This window comes from Ambystoma mexicanum, chromosome 4q (assembly GCF_040938575.1).
Source record: "Ambystoma mexicanum isolate Mex_15411 chromosome 4q, UKY_AmexF1_1, whole genome shotgun sequence".
NCBI classification, from domain to species: domain Eukaryota; kingdom Metazoa; phylum Chordata; class Amphibia; order Caudata; family Ambystomatidae; genus Ambystoma; species Ambystoma mexicanum.
This window is the reverse complement of record NC_090928.1, coordinates 1239168496-1239186417: the sequence shown is the minus strand read 5'-3', so window position 1 is coordinate 1239186417 and position 17922 is coordinate 1239168496. Positions and strand designations below refer to the sequence as shown.

Below are 17922 nucleotides of genomic sequence, written 5' to 3'. Positions count from 1 at the left end.
GGGGAAAGGTAGGACGTTCCTGGAGGGATTTAGTGAGCCTGTGCTTTCAGGTAGATCACCTTCAGTATAAAGCAACTATTAGACATTAGGGGTCAACAATAAGTAGAACTAACTAGGGGTTAAGGATGCCCGACTTAGGGAGGAGGTTCGTGGGAAGGCGAGAGAGTGCGGTATGGCCATAAGCCCCACAAAGATTGTAATGAAGACCCTTGACCTGTCCGTCAGACAAGCAGAGTGTATTTGTGCCATCTGTGACAGAAGTTAATATAAGCCACTGGTCATGTCAACACCGGCACGGTCTCAGACTTCCTCACATGATTCATTAGTGTGGGTTTGCTGGGGACCATAATGACTGATAGGTGTGTAGTTCTGCTCAGACGCCCCACACTATATCATCCATCAGCTAGTGGACTGGTGACGAGGGCAAATCGCTTCCTGAAGGGTGCCATTTATTTTGCTAAAGTGAGGAATCTGAATTGGAGCTGGGTTTTGGAGGAGGCCACTTTTGCGCAACTCACCAGTCCCAACTGAGCAACTGGCTTAGCACATTTTGCAATGATGCACAGATGGTCAGCCCACCACAAAACTCAATCCAGTGTGATTGGACGGGAGAATTGGACTAGACGTGGATATGCAGAGGGTATTCGAAGTAGTGTGCACCATACTGTCATAAAAGTGGATGTCAAACGGGATTGGGTTAAGAGAAAGGGGCTCCTGTCAGAAAGTCAAAGGACGGCCAGTATATTGTCCAGCAAAGAGGGTAACTGAACTCACTGTTGGCAGGGTTGTACTGGCGGCAAGGGGAGAAGTGGAGTAAGGTGAGACTATCCCAGGACAGCCTCGTCCCAGCAATGAAAGATCAAGTTATACACTGATTTGTTTTATGGATTAGGTCTACTCTTAAGTAAAAGGTGGTTTTATGTAGTTCTTATGCATTTGACTTTTCATAAACCTCCTGTGATTTTCCATGCATTATGCAACACAGTCACTGTGTTCCTTGTATCTTATTTACACCCCATCCCCCAAGTCCCAACATTCTGTTAGCTCTGGCTGACGGAGCAGGTTGTGGTCCTACCTAGACAGTATAATGCAAGGATGTCACTTTTGTTACCACACTCACCACGTCTATGTCACCACTTGTTGAATTGGGCAGAAAAAAGAATAACAGAGAAAGTAAAAGAAAGATCAGAAGAGATGGAAACGAAGATCTTCCAACTTCCACTCTAGAATTCTATTTCTGGATCTTCTGACCCATACCTAAGAGTATTTATTCCAAAATCTCATCTTAATCTGTACTCTAAATTATTCTTCTAACATTCACCCTTGGGTCTTGTTCAAGAATCTTCATCTTAGGTTTGCCCTAGAGTCCTTCCAAAATCTTCTGCTAACCTGCCACATCCAGTCACCCAGGACTCTAATCCAATCTCCATTCTCGCCTTCACCCTTGAATCCTGTGAAAAAACACCCTACTAACTTCCCTCTGAAGTCCGTATAATCTTTTTTTCCTGCTGGATTTCTGTTCCTGAATCACATTTTTACTGTACTCAAAAGTTCTATTAGTGGAGCTTCTTGTCACCCTGGAGCCCTGTTCCCAAGTCTCCAAACATTCACTTACAGTCACCTCCTTACCTTCACCCTGGAGTCCTTGTGTGCCAGCATTTCTTTGTTGTTTGCCATTATCCGGTTTGCAATGTACTTGTTGATGGGCACAAGCAGTAAGGCAATCCCTAATCCACCAAGAAATGCCACCCCTAACCTGCACATACAGGAGGTAAAGGGTCACAGCAAACTGAACAGGAAGACTCCAGAGCTCGTGGAAACTTGGGCAGAAGTTGATGAGCCGGTCTGTGTCAGTGCTCATGAAGTTCACAATCTCTCCAGTGGAGAAATGGGACAGGGTTGTGCCGTTCACACGCAGGGCTTTGCGGTAGATGGCAGAGACCACAGCCGCTCGCACCATTAGCATCACCTTGTTTATCTCATATGTGAACTGGTTGCGAAGAACGGCACCCACGAAAGAGCTGATGAAGAGCCCAAAAGCATAAAGGATCCCGTGGCTCAGTGGTTCTTGGCGTGTCTCCATAAAGTTCACCAGCAAGTTGAGGAGGAGTGGGCCAGCAAATCCAAGCAAGCCACTAGCGAGTCTAAGCAGCCCAAGAGAATAGTACCGGACACCAAAGGTTGCGTTTAGTACAGAAAGAAGACGTACTTCCTTGTGGTAACCTGTTGGACTGGAAACAGTACACATGACATCATCAGTAGCTGTTGGGAAATCATCCCCCAATCCTCTATCCTCTATGACACTGCTAGGCCCTTGCTTTGAGAGAGCCGCCTTTGCCTGCCAGCAGGCATTGAAGTGGTCTCTGATGGTTACAGTTCGGAGACGGCGTGGCAAGTGGTAAACATCTTGGGGTCGATTCAGCTTCTTTTGATAACCCCGCTTCATTAACGGGTTCAACCAGAAATAGAAAAAGCGCGAGAACCAGCTCTCGCCATCTTCTCCAAACAAACCCAAGTCGGGCACGAGAGCCGCTGAATCAATGAGAAGAGGAGTGCGTTCCGAGGGGTCATTGATGGAGCCAAAACCTTGATGATTGGGGATGGGAGCAAGGAACGCAAGCAGATAGGCTGCCACGGTTGTCAGCTGGAGGCCTATGATGATGAGTTTTGAAATGGGTCCAGGTTCCAGTGGACTGGATGCCAAACCATTCTTGCTGTACCACATCAGTGTTATGACCAGTGCCGGCACAGGAAGGAGGACCAGGGCTGCCAGTGCCAAGGGGCCTCTGGAGATGCGGTAGGCTGACCTGTAAAGTTTGAGGAGGGCCACACCATGAGTGATCCAGGCCAGTGTGGCAATGCCACCAACTAACACTTCCAAGGCGATTGTGCCCCGATGCAGAAAGACACAGGTCAGGATGATGTCGGCAACAGAGAGTACAGCAAACAAGAAAGACGTTATGATCCGGCACTTCCAAGCAGAGCTCAGTAGATCTTCAGAGGTGGGAAATCTAAAAAACAATAGAAAAGAATGGCGGTTAACTGAGAAAATCGGGCAGAGTTAGTTGATAAATTAAGCAGTGGTGAATGAAGGGCAGCAAAGAGAGGGAGGGTGACTGACAGCAGTAATAGAGACAATCAGCCAATAAGAAAGTCAACAAACGACTAGAGAGTTAGAGAGACAGGTAGGATGGAGTGGCCGGAAATGGAGAACAGAGAAATGGTGCCAATGTGAGAAACAGAGAGATTCCAGCTTCCAACAAGAGGAAAGACACTCACATTCTGGCTTTCTGTTGTCCTGACTTCGATATGTCAACAGTGAGGATTTTTTCAAAACCTCACAGATGACAGGAACAGAGGGGCACAGAGGAAAAATCAGAAGATATGATGCAAATGAGGGTCTTATGCGAGACACACAGGGATTGGAACAAGGCAGGATTGGGGGATGGCAAATGATGGGAGTAAGGGCTACCAGGGGGAGAAAGGCTGATTGTGAGAACAGGGATGTTGAATAATGTATTGAAGATATGTCTCAAGATAAAGCTATTTTGAGGAACGTTGATTTATGGAACAATGTGATAAAATTGGTTTATTAGAAAATAAACAAATTGATGACCGTGTTGGTGAGAGAGGTGTGTGGGTGTTTGGGGGATTGGAGAACATAGAAGGGGAATATTTTCAGCATTACAATTGATAATGATCAATTTAGTTAATACTATTAAATAGGCATGAACATTAAACCAGAAATGTAGCCAAATCAAACACTGTTCTGCCAAGTCAGAGACATCTGGGTCTCTTCCTATTAAATTAATACAAAAGATGCATAATAATGATACCCTGGCTCTCTTGTAGCCTTGCACTCTGCCTATTTCCTGCAATGTGGCAATCTTACACCCTCCAGTTAATACAAAATGTCCTGCAAAAATGCTGCAATAAATAAAGGTTTGTGCCGCAAAATTTGCCATTTCATGCCGCAAAATCCTGGAGGGTCTGATTGCTGTCTCCTAGATGGAAGGCTGAGCTCTGCTCCCACCTACACCCAACATCCTGGGTTCTCTGGTGCCGTCTGCCACTTGGGTGAAGCCCAACCAAAGTCAGGGCACTTCCTGTTCATAGCGCTCACTCGACCTTTTCTTCTTCAAGCTTCAACAGCTACCACCACTGTGTCACCTCTTCCATCTCTTCGCAGAATCTCCCCCATTGGTGGGGAGTCCAATGAACTGCGCTCAATGGTTTGGGGCTCCTCCTCATCCCAAACATTCTGCTCTGCTGGAGGGGAGTTCATAAAAGTTCAGGCCATCATCTTGGACGCACTACCATTTCTCTCTGGAACAGTTGGTCACAGATCAGTGTTCTCTGTTGCCCTTGCATCTCAAAGATGACTGGCTGGGTTTCAGCTTGCACCGAGGCTTCCATGCAACAGATGCATCTCTTTTCATGTGAATGTGTGGCACTAGATAGAGGCACTTTGCCACTTGAACCAGCATAAAACATCTTGTGCCCATCCAAATAATATGGATACAAATGGATCTACGGGTTTAAAATGACCTTCAATTGGTTGTTGTAGGTTTGATTGAGTCATTTTGAGAGACCTTGGGCTATCCCTCTTTTTTTCAGTTATGGGGTATCTCCACGTTGCTTTCCTACCCCTCAGTCACGCATCTTACACACCCATAACCCCAAACAAACATAATATATCGAAAATGAGATGACCAAACCGGCAATGACCAAATGAAGGTTTAAATATGGAGCACGCCACTAATGCAACCACCCATTTGAGCTTCTGATAAAAGAAGCAGAACGGGACAGCAATTGATAACTGGTATGTACCGTGGTTTATTAGGAGCGCCACACAATGTGTCTTGTGGATAGAACCGACATGCAGAGTATGAAGTAATAAAAGGGTGTTTTTATGCAAGGCAACTGTGCAATAGGAAGCATTTTAGTTTCACAGGCAATACAGTTGATTAACAGGACTGACTCCCTAATCTTTGCGGGTTGTAGGGACATCAGAACCTGGTTATATAAATAAGGTTTAGACCAGTGACAGTGGTACAGTCTATAGGGAAGGTCAGCTAGAGCTGATGGGAATTGTAGTCCAAAACATCTGGAGGCTGCTGGTCCCTGCTATAGGAATGGCTTGCAGTGTGATCGGTGTGGCTAGACAAGATGTTAATATCGAGTATTTATTATATTTTCTTTTTTTTTATGTAAATACGGCACCAGGAGTGAATTGGAGGGAAGGGTGGTGGGTAGCGCGGGCAGGTATAGGAGAATGGATGGAGTAAGGATGGAAGTGTGCAAGGGGCAAACACACCTATGTAAATTTAACTCTGTGCATTTAGGACAATTTATAAATATACATTAGGACACATCTATACGACATTTTAAGCATAGGGGGGGTCACAAATAATGGATACAATGCTATATTTGTTAGATTTGCTATGTTCTACCTCCGTGTTCCCCAGTTGTAGCTCCTGGTCACTGGTTAATGCTGAATACCCGGGAGCTGCATTTAGCTCCTGCTTACCCAATCTTGATTTCAAGCCTTGCTCTGTTAGGCATGTTTTGATGATGCCTGTGGGTACAAATGCTAGAAGGAGTTTGGTCTATTGAGTGCCTGTCAGACGTGTGGACACATGAAAATGGGTTTCTCAACCGGAGGCTTACCTACCTAGGAGTGCCCACATAGCAAGCACTGGTCAGAGCCAGAAGAAGGTGGGGGAGTGCATTCAGGACCAGCTGATTGAAGCACTGCCCGATGCTGCCATGATCCCAGACTGGAAGTGGGTCGGAGGGGCTGGACCCACAAAGTTCAGGCAGGAGACGGTCCATCTTGTGTCATCAAGGACAGCGCCACAGAGCGAGAACCTGCAAACCAAGGAAAAGAAATGTGACCAGAAGGGGAGGGAATCGGGGCACAGATGAGCAATCACACCCGTCCTGTACACCAGAGCTACAACTAAGCTCCAGCTATTAAAATGTTGTATTGACAGTCTGTTACTTATTAACTGTGAAGAAAAGGTTTATTACAGTAAGTGTTGTTCAGCAGTGACCTTTCACGTGTCTTCTATTCTGACAAGAATGCTTTTAGTCTACACAAGTCAAACAAAAGTATTTATAAAGCAATGAGAAGCTATGATGAAATAGGCCACAAGTGGATCTCTGTCATAGGAGAGGTATTTTCAAAGGTAACCCCCGTCAGTGTGCATTAAACATATGCTGGATCGGTTCTCTTAAAGGTACACAGCATTGATGGGTACTAGAGCTTGAACTAGTACTACTTACAAAATCAGGTTCATATCCAGGTCTGCAAAGGGCAAGACAAACATTTCCATTTGTGGGTCGAACCCCCAGGTCACTTCATATTTTACCTCAGGAGATGTGTGCTGCGTGACAGAGGGTAAATTTCCCCAACTTCCTGGACCTGGGCAGGACATTGCTAGGGTTTAATTGGAAGGCCTGCCTAGACTACGGTGAGAGATTCTTCGCCTCAGGGGACAGTGTGCTGTCCTGGCATCATGTAAAGGGGGAGGACCCACTGTTAAGAGGAAATGAGTGACAAGAGTGCAGATTTGATAGTTGGGTATGACAGCTTGGAAGCTTGGGGGAGAAGGTGGCTTAGCCTTTCAAGAGCAACTGGCTTCTGGTATGAAATAGGAGAGAGGATCCGAACATTTACCTTTTTGACAGTTCCTTGGGTTCCCTCCCTCCCCCATTGAGGGAGGGAGCCCCAAAATGCCACAACAACGTTCTGCTAGTTTGCATGTCTATCAGCCACTGGGGGAGGCAACTGAAAAGAGGGTCCGCTTGGGGATTGGCTCATGAAGGCTGCATGTTTCCAAGGTTACGGAGTGCTGGGAGTGATGTAGCGTCGTTATTTCGTATCAGTGGCAAGGGTTCAGCCCTTACTGCACTGTGCCAGGATCTAGCTGCTGGAGGATGATTTCAGATGGTGAGGGCTCCACAGCCCCATAAGTGCTCACTCAATTTCTGCCAATCAGGGTGTGAGTTTTGCAGCTCTATAACAATCCTATACCTACGTAATTGTATCAGGACAATCTGGGCTACTTGGGGTTGAATTGCCCTCCATCCACATAATGTTTGACAAGGGTGCCCCATCATAACTCAACATTCACATAATATCTGGCGCCCCCCCCAAAAGTGTGGATTTCTGCTGAGGTTCTCAACTAGGGTTCCTCATCAGGTTCCCATTGGAGTTGATGCTGAATGAGTATCGTGAGAGAGAGAAAGGAATTACCCCTTCTGCACCCTCACGGTTGCTCCAGAAGTGGCATCTCTAAGCACTTCAGGGTCCGAGGTGCTCTAGTGGGTGCAACGTTGTGTCAGACCTCCACTGAATCATCTCACTGAGTTTCGTAGAGCTGCATTTTGGCGGAGAGCTCCTCAAAGTTCGGTTAATTCTCAAAATGTATTAATTTAACTTGTGTGATATTTATGGTCCCTGACGCACATTCCTAAACATCTCCTTCCAGCCATCACCTTGGTCTTGCATTCTTTGAAGGCGCCCTCATCTTGATTCTGCCCTCAATTATTAACCATCTAAAATCTTTGCAGCATGCACTCAGAAACAGTCTCTATTACAAGATCACCAAAATCTTACAAATACTTTACTCCAAACTTTGAGGGTGTCAAATGCAAAATCCTTTTATGTGTGTATGTAAAGTGTACATAAGCATATGCTGCACTCCTTGTCCTGTTCCACGACTTGAACCAAAAAGCGTCTGTGGCACAGCCATAGTATTCCAAAGCTGCAATATTTAAGCAATCTCGCAGAGCTAGAATGCTACTCCATCAAGTTTGCCCATTAAGGAGCTCCCCAACACAAGGCGATTGTGAGGCACCACGGAAAAGCAGAATGGGCCTTTAGTCTGTGTCCCTGTGTGTTGTAAGGAAGGCATGGCATCAAAGTAAGACACAGTTCAAAGGTGTTTATTAAACTGTAAAATGGGTGAGGAAAATGCCTAATCTACCCCAAATCTAAGATGGGAGCAAGCTACGACCATCAAATAATAATAATACAGTCCTAGTGGAGTCTAGTCAAATAAAAAGGGCCTATACTAAGAAAACCTATTGCCAATCCTTACCGCTATGCTACAAAAGCGTGGGATAATGTTCACAAGAAAGAAAGAAGTGTTCACAAAATGATAAGTCAGGATGTTATGGCCGAGGTCTCTGTTGCCCATGTTTTTAGCACGGGACAATGTGGGACTCTTGAGCACAGCAAACTCCCGAGCTTCTGGCACAAGCTTACAGTTCCTTTTCTTTATATCAGGGCCTTCTGAGCCCAAGTCTCTTCTCATGCCAAGTCTCTTGCTTCAGAGGGCCCGATATGCCAAAACAAAACAAACCTTTCCTTCTGTTAACCTTCACACTTGGATTCCCCTCAGCCGGGCTCCGATTCTTTCTTCAGCGTCAACCTATTAAAGCACTTGCCAATTTAAACAGAGACTTCCGAGGGTGATCTCGTCTTGCTGTGTCATTCTGTTAGCCTATGGCCAGTGCAGGTTTCACAGATCACAGTTCGCACAGTGTTCCCCTCAGCCAGGCGCAAACACCCGTTTCACAATTCCCTCAGTCAGGTTCACAATTTCATTATTTACAAAACTTCTGCAACGTGTCAAGGACTTTCGATTGTACAAGGGGTTTGGCTCCACCCTTGTATGACCACTTTGACACCTCCCGTCGGCCTTCCCTATGGCCTCTTGGTACTTGGAGTTTCAGTACAGTCTCTTTGTTCACAAAAACCCTTTGTATATGAATATTCTTAATGTTGCCACTGCAACCTTGAGTCTAATACAGTCTGGCCCACTATCAGGTTCTTCCGACTCACCAGCTGTGCTGAACTCGCTGGCGCTTCTTTTTACCGCTGGAGTCAAAAATAGTACCACAATGGCAATCACGTCTCCCCACTCTGGCTATCGGTGTGGGAGGGTTCCATGTACGACTGACATCCGTCACACCATTACCAGCTGTGATTCAAGCTTTTATGTTTCTTTTGTCAGAGGCTTTGCAGGTCTGTGTTGTAAAGGGCAAGGGAAACTCCCTCCTTGACGTCCTTTCTGGTCTCGCCGCCTTTCTCCTCCGTTTGAACTGCCGTCCTGGAATAGCTGCTACCTCGTGCGTTTGGCCTTGCTCCAAGTGTGCTCTTGTGCTCTGCATTTTATCCCAGTGGGGAAGGGAAATAGTACCAAGGTGTGTGCAGTTGTCTGCAATTTCTTGACTCTGGCTGACCCTTGTGTTGGGACAGGTCAGGTAAACGGCTCTGGTATTAGACCGTTGTCGCTCACGGTGTGAGAAAGTGTTCATGTGAAAAAGGGGAGGGAATAGAGCTTCTAAATATCCTACTGGACAGGATGGGGAAAAGATGTCATAAGGAAGGGGACACCGCATCTCAACCCTTCACTCCCCGAACACCCCCCATCCAGGTGATCCTTCCGTACTGGTCCATCCCCAGGAACTGAATCCAATAGCGATGGCCATGTCCTGGCCCCCTGGATGACAGATCCCAGAGGACTTGCGGTTGAGACATCTTTAGACAACAACTCCCATCATCCTTATTCAGCCTAGTCAGTGGTGATTATTCATGGGACTGAGTCCAAAATATCTGCAGAGCCGCAGGTTGCAGACCCCTGTAATGAGCCAACCTCTCCCTGACTCTACGTAAATCAGCAGGTACAAGACCGGCAAACACTCGGTCCCTCTGCTGGCTTTCAACTTGCACAGAGATGGCCCTTTTTGCTGACGTTTTTGGGGTTCAGACGTTTACAGCTGCCTTCTGCTGAAGGCCCTGGTGAAGAGAGTTCTGGGCCAAATGACCTGGCTTTTCACATGCTAAAGGTTGTTCTTTGCCCGAAGTGCCACAGGAATCGATACTTCCACACTGATTTCAGAGCATTCTACCCTTACTAGAAGAAGCTCTCGAGTTTAAGGTATATATATATATATATATATATATATAGAAAAAAGAGGAGAGGGGCGCACTCCAGTTCCCTGCACAGTAAACCTTCTCAGCCACAGGTGTTCTCCTCCGACCGGTTTCTGTGCCAATACACGTCATCAGGGAGGCTGTCTTAACTTGCAGATCACAGCAAGTGCAGGTGTTAACACTTAGTGATAATTCTGCTGCAAGGACTTCTGGTAGCTGTAGTCATCAGGTTTGCAAGGAACAGACTCACACCCAATCCCATAAATGGGGAAAGGGTGGAATCTTCAGAAATCTTATAGGGTGCTGCACCGGGGTAATTTATGCCCAACTTTGGAGTGCCTCACTGTAGGCTACTCCCCCCCTTTCCCCATTTATGGGATTGGGTGTGAGTCTGTTCCTTGCAAACCTGATGACTACAGCTACCAGAAGTCCTTGCAGCAGAATTATCACTAAGTGTTAACACCTGCACTTGCTGTGAGCTGCAAGTTAAGACAGCCTCCCTGATGACGTGTATTGGCACAGAAACCGGTCGGAGGAGAACACCTGTGGCTGAGAAGGTTTACTGTGCAGGGAACTGGAGTGCGCCCCTCTCCTCTTTTTTCAACACATTTGCAAGTTTTCTGAAGGGTGGAATCTTCAGAAATCTTATAGGGTGCTGCACCGGGGTAATTTATGCCCAACTTTGGAGTGCCTCACTGTAGGCTACTCCCCCCCCTTTCCCCATTTATGGGATTGGGTGTGAGTCTGTTCCTTGCAAACCTGATGACTACAGCTACCAGAAGTCCTTGCAGCAGAATTATCACTAAGTGTTAACACCTGCACTTGCTGTGAGCTGCAAGTTAAGACAGCCTCCCTGATGACGTGTATTGGCACAGAAACCGGTCGGAGGAGAACACCTGTGGCTGAGAAGGTTTACTGTGCAGGGAACTGGAGTGCGCCCCTCTCCTCTTTTTTCAACACATTTGCAAGTTTTCTGAAGGGTGGAATCTTCAGAAATCTTATAGGGTGCTGCACCGGGGTAATTTATGCCCAACTTTGGAGTGCCTCACTGTAGGCTACTCCCCCCCTTTCCCCATTTATGGGATTGGGTGTGAGTCTGTTCCTTGCAAACCTGATGACTACAGCTACCAGAAGTCCTTGCAGCAGAATTATCACTAAGTGTTAACACCTGCACTTGCTGTGAGCTGCAAGTTAAGACAGCCTCCCTGATGACGTGTATTGGCACAGAAACCGGTCGGAGGAGAACACCTGTGGCTGAGAAGGTTTACTGTGCAGGGAACTGGAGTGCGCCCCTCTCCTCTTTTTTCAACACATTTGCAAGTTTTCTGAAGGGTGGAATCTTCAGAAATCTTATAGGGTGCTGCACCGGGGTAATTTATGCCCAACTTTGGAGTGCCTCACTGTAGGCTACTCCCCCCCTTTCCCCATTTATGGGATTGGGTGTGAGTCTGTTCCTTGCAAACCTGATGACTACAGCTACCAGAAGTCCTTGCAGCAGAATTATCACTAAGTGTTAACACCTGCACTTGCTGTGAGCTGCAAGTTAAGACAGCCTCCCTGATGACGTGTATTGGCACAGAAACCGGTCGGAGGAGAACACCTGTGGCTGAGAAGGTTTACTGTGCAGGGAACTGGAGTGCGCCCCTCTCCTCTTTTTTCAACACATTTGCAAGTTTTCTGAAGGGTGGAATCTTCAGAAATCTTATAGGGTGCTGCACCGGGGTAATTTATGCCCAACTTTGGAGTGCCTCACTGTAGGCTACTCCCCCCCTTTCCCCATTTATGGGATTGGGTGTGAGTCTGTTCCTTGCAAACCTGATGACTACAGCTACCAGAAGTCCTTGCAGCAGAATTATCACTAAGTGTTAACACCTGCACTTGCTGTGAGCTGCAAGTTAAGACAGCCTCCCTGATGACGTGTATTGGCACAGAAACCGGTCGGAGGAGAACACCTGTGGCTGAGAAGGTTTACTGTGCAGGGAACTGGAGTGCGCCCCTCTCCTCTTTTTTCAACACATTTGCAAGTTTTCTGAAGGGTGGAATCTTCAGAAATCTTATAGGGTGCTGCACCGGGGTAATTTATGCCCAACTTTGGAGTGCCTCACTGTAGGCTACTCCCCCCCTTTCCCCATTTATGGGATTGGGTGTGAGTCTGTTCCTTGCAAACCTGATGACTACAGCTACCAGAAGTCCTTGCAGCAGAATTATCACTAAGTGTTAACACCTGCACTTGCTGTGAGCTGCAAGTTAAGACAGCCTCCCTGATGACGTGTATTGGCACAGAAACCGGGCAGAGGAGAACACCTGTGGCTGAGAAGGTTTACTGTGCAGGGAACTGGAGTGCGCCCCTCTCCTCTTTTTTCAACACATTTGCAAGTTTTCTGAAGGGTGGAATCTTCAGAAATCTTATAGGGTGCTGCACCGGGGTAATTTATGCCCAACTTTGGAGTGCCTCACTGTAGGCTACTCCCCCCCTTTCCCCATTTATGGGATTGGGTGTGAGTCTGTTCCTTGCAAACCTGATGACTACAGCTACCAGAAGTCCTTGCAGCAGAATTATCACTAAGTGTTAACACCTGCACTTGCTGTGAGCTGCAAGTTAAGACAGCCTCCCTGATGACGTGTATTGGCACAGAAACCGGTCGGAGGAGAACACCTGTGGCTGAGAAGGTTTACTGTGCAGGGAACTGGAGTGCGCCCCTCTCCTCTTTTTTCAACACATTTGCAAGTTTTCTGAAGGGTGGAATCTTCAGAAATCTTATAGGGTGCTGCACCGGGGTAATTTATGCCCAACTTTGGAGTGCCTCACTGTAGGCTACTCCCCCCCTTTCCCCATTTATGGGATTGGGTGTGAGTCTGTTCCTTGCAAACCTGATGACTACAGCTACCAGAAGTCCTTGCAGCAGAATTATCACTAAGTGTTAACACCTGCACTTGCTGTGAGCTGCAAGTTAAGACAGCCTCCCTGATGACGTGTATTGGCACAGAAACCGGTCGGAGGAGAACACCTGTGGCTGAGAAGGTTTACTGTGCAGGGAACTGGAGTGCGCCCCTCTCCTCTTTTTTCAACACATTTGCAAGTTTTCTGAAGGGTGGAATCTTCAGAAATCTTATAGGGTGCTGCACCGGGGTAATTTATGCCCAACTTTGGAGTGCCTCACTGTAGGCTACTCCCCCCCTTTCCCCATTTATGGGATTGGGTGTGAGTCTGTTCCTTGCAAACCTGATGACTACAGCTACCAGAAGTCCTTGCAGCAGAATTATCACTAAGTGTTAACACCTGCACTTGCTGTGAGCTGCAAGTTAAGACAGCCTCCCTGATGACGTGTATTGGCACAGAAACCGGTCGGAGGAGAACACCTGTGGCTGAGAAGGTTTACTGTGCAGGGAACTGGAGTGCGCCCCTCTCCTCTTTTTTCAACACATTTGCAAGTTTTCTGAAGGGTGGAATCTTCAGAAATCTTATAGGGTGCTGCACCGGGGTAATTTATGCCCAACTTTGGAGTGCCTCACTGTAGGCTACTCCCCCCCTTTCCCCATTTATGGGATTGGGTGTGAGTCTGTTCCTTGCAAACCTGATGACTACAGCTACCAGAAGTCCTTGCAGCAGAATTATCACCTGCACTTGCTGTGAGCTGCAAGTTAAGACAGCCTCCCTGATGACGTGTATTGGCACAGAAACCGGTCGGAGGAGAACACCTGTGGCTGAGAAGGTTTACTGTGCAGGGAACTGGAGTGCGCCCCTCTCCTCTTTTTTCAACACATTTGCAAGTTTTCTGAAGGGTGGAATCTTCAGAAATCTTATAGGGTGCTGCACCGGGGTAATTTATGCCCAACTTTGGAGTGCCTCACTGTAGGCTACTCCCCCCCTTTCCCCATTTATGGGATTGGGTGTGAGTCTGTTCCTTGCAAACCTGATGACTACAGCTACCAGAAGTCCTTGCAGCAGAATTATCACTAAGTGTTAACACCTGCACTTGCTGTGAGCTGCAAGTTAAGACAGCCTCCCTGATGACCTGTATTGGCACAGAAACCGGTCGGAGGAGAACACCTGTGGCTGAGAAGGTTTACTGTGCAGGGAACTGGAGTGCGCCCCTCTCCTCTTTTTTCAACACATTTACAAGTTTTCTGAAGGGTGGAATCTTCAGAAATCTTATAGGGTGCTGCACCGGGGTAATTTATGCCCAACTTTGGAGTGCCTCACTGTAGGCTACTCCCCCCCTTTCCCCATTTATGGGATTGGGTGTGAGTCTGTTCCTTGCAAACCTGATGACTACAGCTACCAGAAGTCCTTGCAGCAGAATTATCACTAAGTGTTAACACCTGCACTTGCTGTGAGCTGCAAGTTAAGACAGCCTCCCTGATGACGTGTATTGGCACAGAAACCGGTCGGAGGAGAACACCTGTGGCTGAGAAGGTTTACTGTGCAGGGAACTGGAGTGCGCCCCTCTCCTCTTTTTTCAACATATATATATATATATATATATATATATGTATATAACCATTTCTGTGGACATCTGCCGTAGACATGGCTTTCAATCCACACACTCTAGAATGCAGCTACAGCTATGACAAATTCATTCTAGCTGGTCACTTAAATTGAGCCATGAAACCCCCATACTTGCCTCAACATCTCTGCCATTAGCATACAGCGAGAACCTACGATAAATTCGTTATAGCTGGGTATACATTGAGTCTGCTGCACTAGCATTCTGTCATGACCACCCACAGCCGCCGCCCACGTACCTGATCTCTTGGGCTGCTTACTGGAGCCTAGCCAGCCCACTTTAGTCCTGATCTAGACCAAACGCGCACATGCATCGAAATGTATATTCTAAGAAAGTATTTCCCATACCTGAACTTCGGTCCCCGATGGCGTTCCAAATACAAATCGCATGGAGGTCATACAAATGAGGAAAATGTGCTATATAACAGCTCTCGGGCAGGCCCCTGCATAATACAAAAAGAGACGAGGGGGCCGATGTCTCAACTAAACGACTACCACTATGAAAAAAAGAGTAAAGTTCCAGGGCCGCCCCCTTCCCTGACATGCTATTCCCTGATCCTTTTTGCACACTGTGTATAATGTATCTATACGTGAGTGAAGAACAAGTCACCACCTTTGGGACTAGGGAGGTGAGCCTGCTACGAAAAACCCTTGTTGCTACTAGGGGAGGGACAGGGCAAGCAGGATGCCACCGAGGATGAGCCAGAGCCCTTGGGGACAACAAATGCCCGAACAGAAACAACAACTGCCCTCCCCTCACAGTCTGATATTTGTTGGATGCATATGTGCTAACCAGGTGTTATGCTTGACTTATGCTTGGTTCAAAATGGCGCGGGGGCGCAATGCATTCTGGGAGCGCTCGGAGCCATGTTGGATATTTACTTCACTGCGCAGTGAAAGGCTGCACACATTTTGCTGAAGTGTTAGATTCACAGTGCTGAGACAAACATGCTTTTTCAACTCCGTGGAGCGTGTTTTTAGAGCAGGGAGGCCCTGCGTTCCTTGGGGGGAGCTCTCGATTGACCCAGCTGGCAACCGACGGCTGTTCCTCAACTGCGCAGGTGCAATTCCAGAAGGTTCGAGAATTAACTCCCCTTTGTGGAGTTCCTATATATGCGGAAACACAGAGGGGGTCAGGTGAGACTTCAGCCAGAGAAGGACCATCCCTCTGGCCTTCCTGTGAGCTGTGGCACTCTCGGCCTGGCTTTCCCCAGAGTCTTCCAGCCGCTTCTGGGCGAGATGAGGAATCATATTACGCTCACGGTGATGTATTTCTTTTTCACTTCTTTACTTCTTCTGTGATCTATGTCCATATTAGTTTTATGAGTTATTTCTATGTACCTGTAATCTTTGAATAAATAGCCGTAAAGAGCCGATTATCTTCTAAAGAGTGCGTGGCTGTGAGTCATTGTGTCCGTCCGTTTATGGGTTGAAGTATTTGCTCTATAATTGCAGTGGTGATTTATGGTTGTTCTGTGCACTTTTCAGGGGAGAGCAATACACCAGGGCAACTATGGACAGGGTCCTTTTTCAGGTGGGAGGCTTGGTTTCTGACATGTACCCGTTACCACACTTTGATGTAAACGAGGACCAACCACATTTTCCCTTCCATTCTGTGATGCTGGAAATGCATCGGAGGGAAAGGGCCTCTGTATCCTTGTCCTTTACTGCTTTTTATCGTGTGTTCTGTCGTGTTTTCTGCACAGGAGTTCATGTGGGACTCCTGGCGGTGCAGCTCTCTCTTTTGGTTTGGTGTACAGACCTATGGGATACCCTTATGGCACCCATGGTTGGGGGTGCAACCCTGTGCCCCTAGTGTATATTTTTGGGCACCTGTGTGTGGCCCACAGAGTAGGGTATGGGCTGGTGGCAGCTCCATGCTGAATTTGACAGGTGCTCTGAGTATCCTCCATTTTTGGATACCCAGGCCCTGCCATTGGAATCAGTTGATTCCTGATAGGAAACAAGATGGCCCCCGTGGCCTCTTGCTTTCTATTGCCTGTTACCTTGTTTTCCCAAAGTCCTGGGAAGCCCTGACTCTGTCCCTTCCCCGTGACCGGCTGTTGGGTGGAAGTTCCATATATGGTGTTGTTGTGAAGTCCAGGCCAGACTGGCTGGAGCCTTCCGAATGACTGTATGTTGTGGGTACAGCCTGTGGGTGGGACCTGGGTGAATGGAGTGTGTGACAAATATGCATTCTGTGTTGTGGGTGTCTAGTATCTGGTGTTTGACACAATGACTGAGACAGCCCTGCCCGAAAATGGTGTGAATGCAGTGTGGAGTGTTGAATGGCTGGGTACTTGTCCTAATACACAGAGGAGTGAATGGCCTGAATGCACTATGCACCCGATTGGATGCCTGCCTGCATGAATGCCCTACTGTCCGATTGGTTGCCTGAGTGTGACCCAGCAGAATGAATGGGAGATCAACTAGTATATCTGGGGGCCTCTCACTGCTAGAATTCGTGTTCAGAAGCTGAAGAGTAACCGGAGTGAAACTGAAGCTTGACCTTGAAGCCCTGCTGGAAGAGAAGAATTGCTGTTGCCCTTCTTCATCAATCTGAAAGCTGCTGTGTCTCCAAGGACTGACCCAGAGAGGACCTGGTAAGGTGCCCTCTTCCCGAGCTACGTGGGATTATCGTGCACCAGATGATCTTTGCCAAAGCTCCCTGGTAGACAGACCTACGACAGGCTGCCAACCCGAGACGGGACTGCCGCGGAATCCCAAAGAGAAGCACCCGGTCTGTTGTCCGCCACTGTCGACGACCGGAGCCGCCGTGCTCCCGTTTGCCTAAGAACTTTCAGATCCAAGGACACTCTCGCCGCGTCGCCACCGCTTTATCCCGCTGGAGAAGGCATGACCATCGATGTGCCGAGGAGCATCCGCCGGTGGGTTTCCCGCCACCCAAAGACCACAGAGACGCCAACGACTCAACGCCCGTGCTGGGTCACAGTTCTTCAAACTCTTTGCGGTCCAGAACTATTGACAGCGATGTGCCCCGTACACCTCTTCCTTGCAGGACGTTTACGCTTCCCCGTCAACGAGCACCGCTAGGAACGAAGCTGCCCCTTCACCGTCGTAGCTCACCCTGTTCTCCGTCGGACGTTCGATGACCCATGAATCCTGCCTTAAAGGGAGGGCACTCAAGAAAGGCCGTTGATTCCCCGACGAGGAACGCTACAACGCCAGGTACTTTGGGGTTGCAGAACTATTGGGAAGTCTCTTGTGAACAATATATGGACTGGGCTTGTATCTTTATTCTAAAGCTTGCCCAGGTGGGGGGATCTCCACGCAGAACTGGGTTTAACGGTAGTGACCAGTATTTCTGCCAATTGCTCTTATCAACTGCTTTCCTCTTACCTCTATTGTTGGTTGCCTTTACAAACTGATTTGTGTGCCATTTAACCGTACAGTTGATGCACTTTAAAGAGATCTAATAGTAATTGTGGTACCACGTAGAACTGTA

General features: G+C 47.7%; 1 protein-coding gene across 1 annotated transcript in view; it reads right to left on the bottom strand.

The window, feature by feature from the left end:
- Positions 1 to 17922, bottom strand: part of ABCC10 (ATP binding cassette subfamily C member 10) — a 609641-nt gene that overhangs the window by 554767 nt on the left and 36952 nt on the right. Inside the window, 3 exon segments of the mRNA XM_069608805.1 lie at positions 1630 to 1752; positions 1754 to 3011; positions 5675 to 5871. Of these exon segments, the coding sequence (XP_069464906.1) occupies positions 1630 to 1752; positions 1754 to 3011; positions 5675 to 5835 (1542 nt within the window). The 5' untranslated portion in view covers positions 5836 to 5871.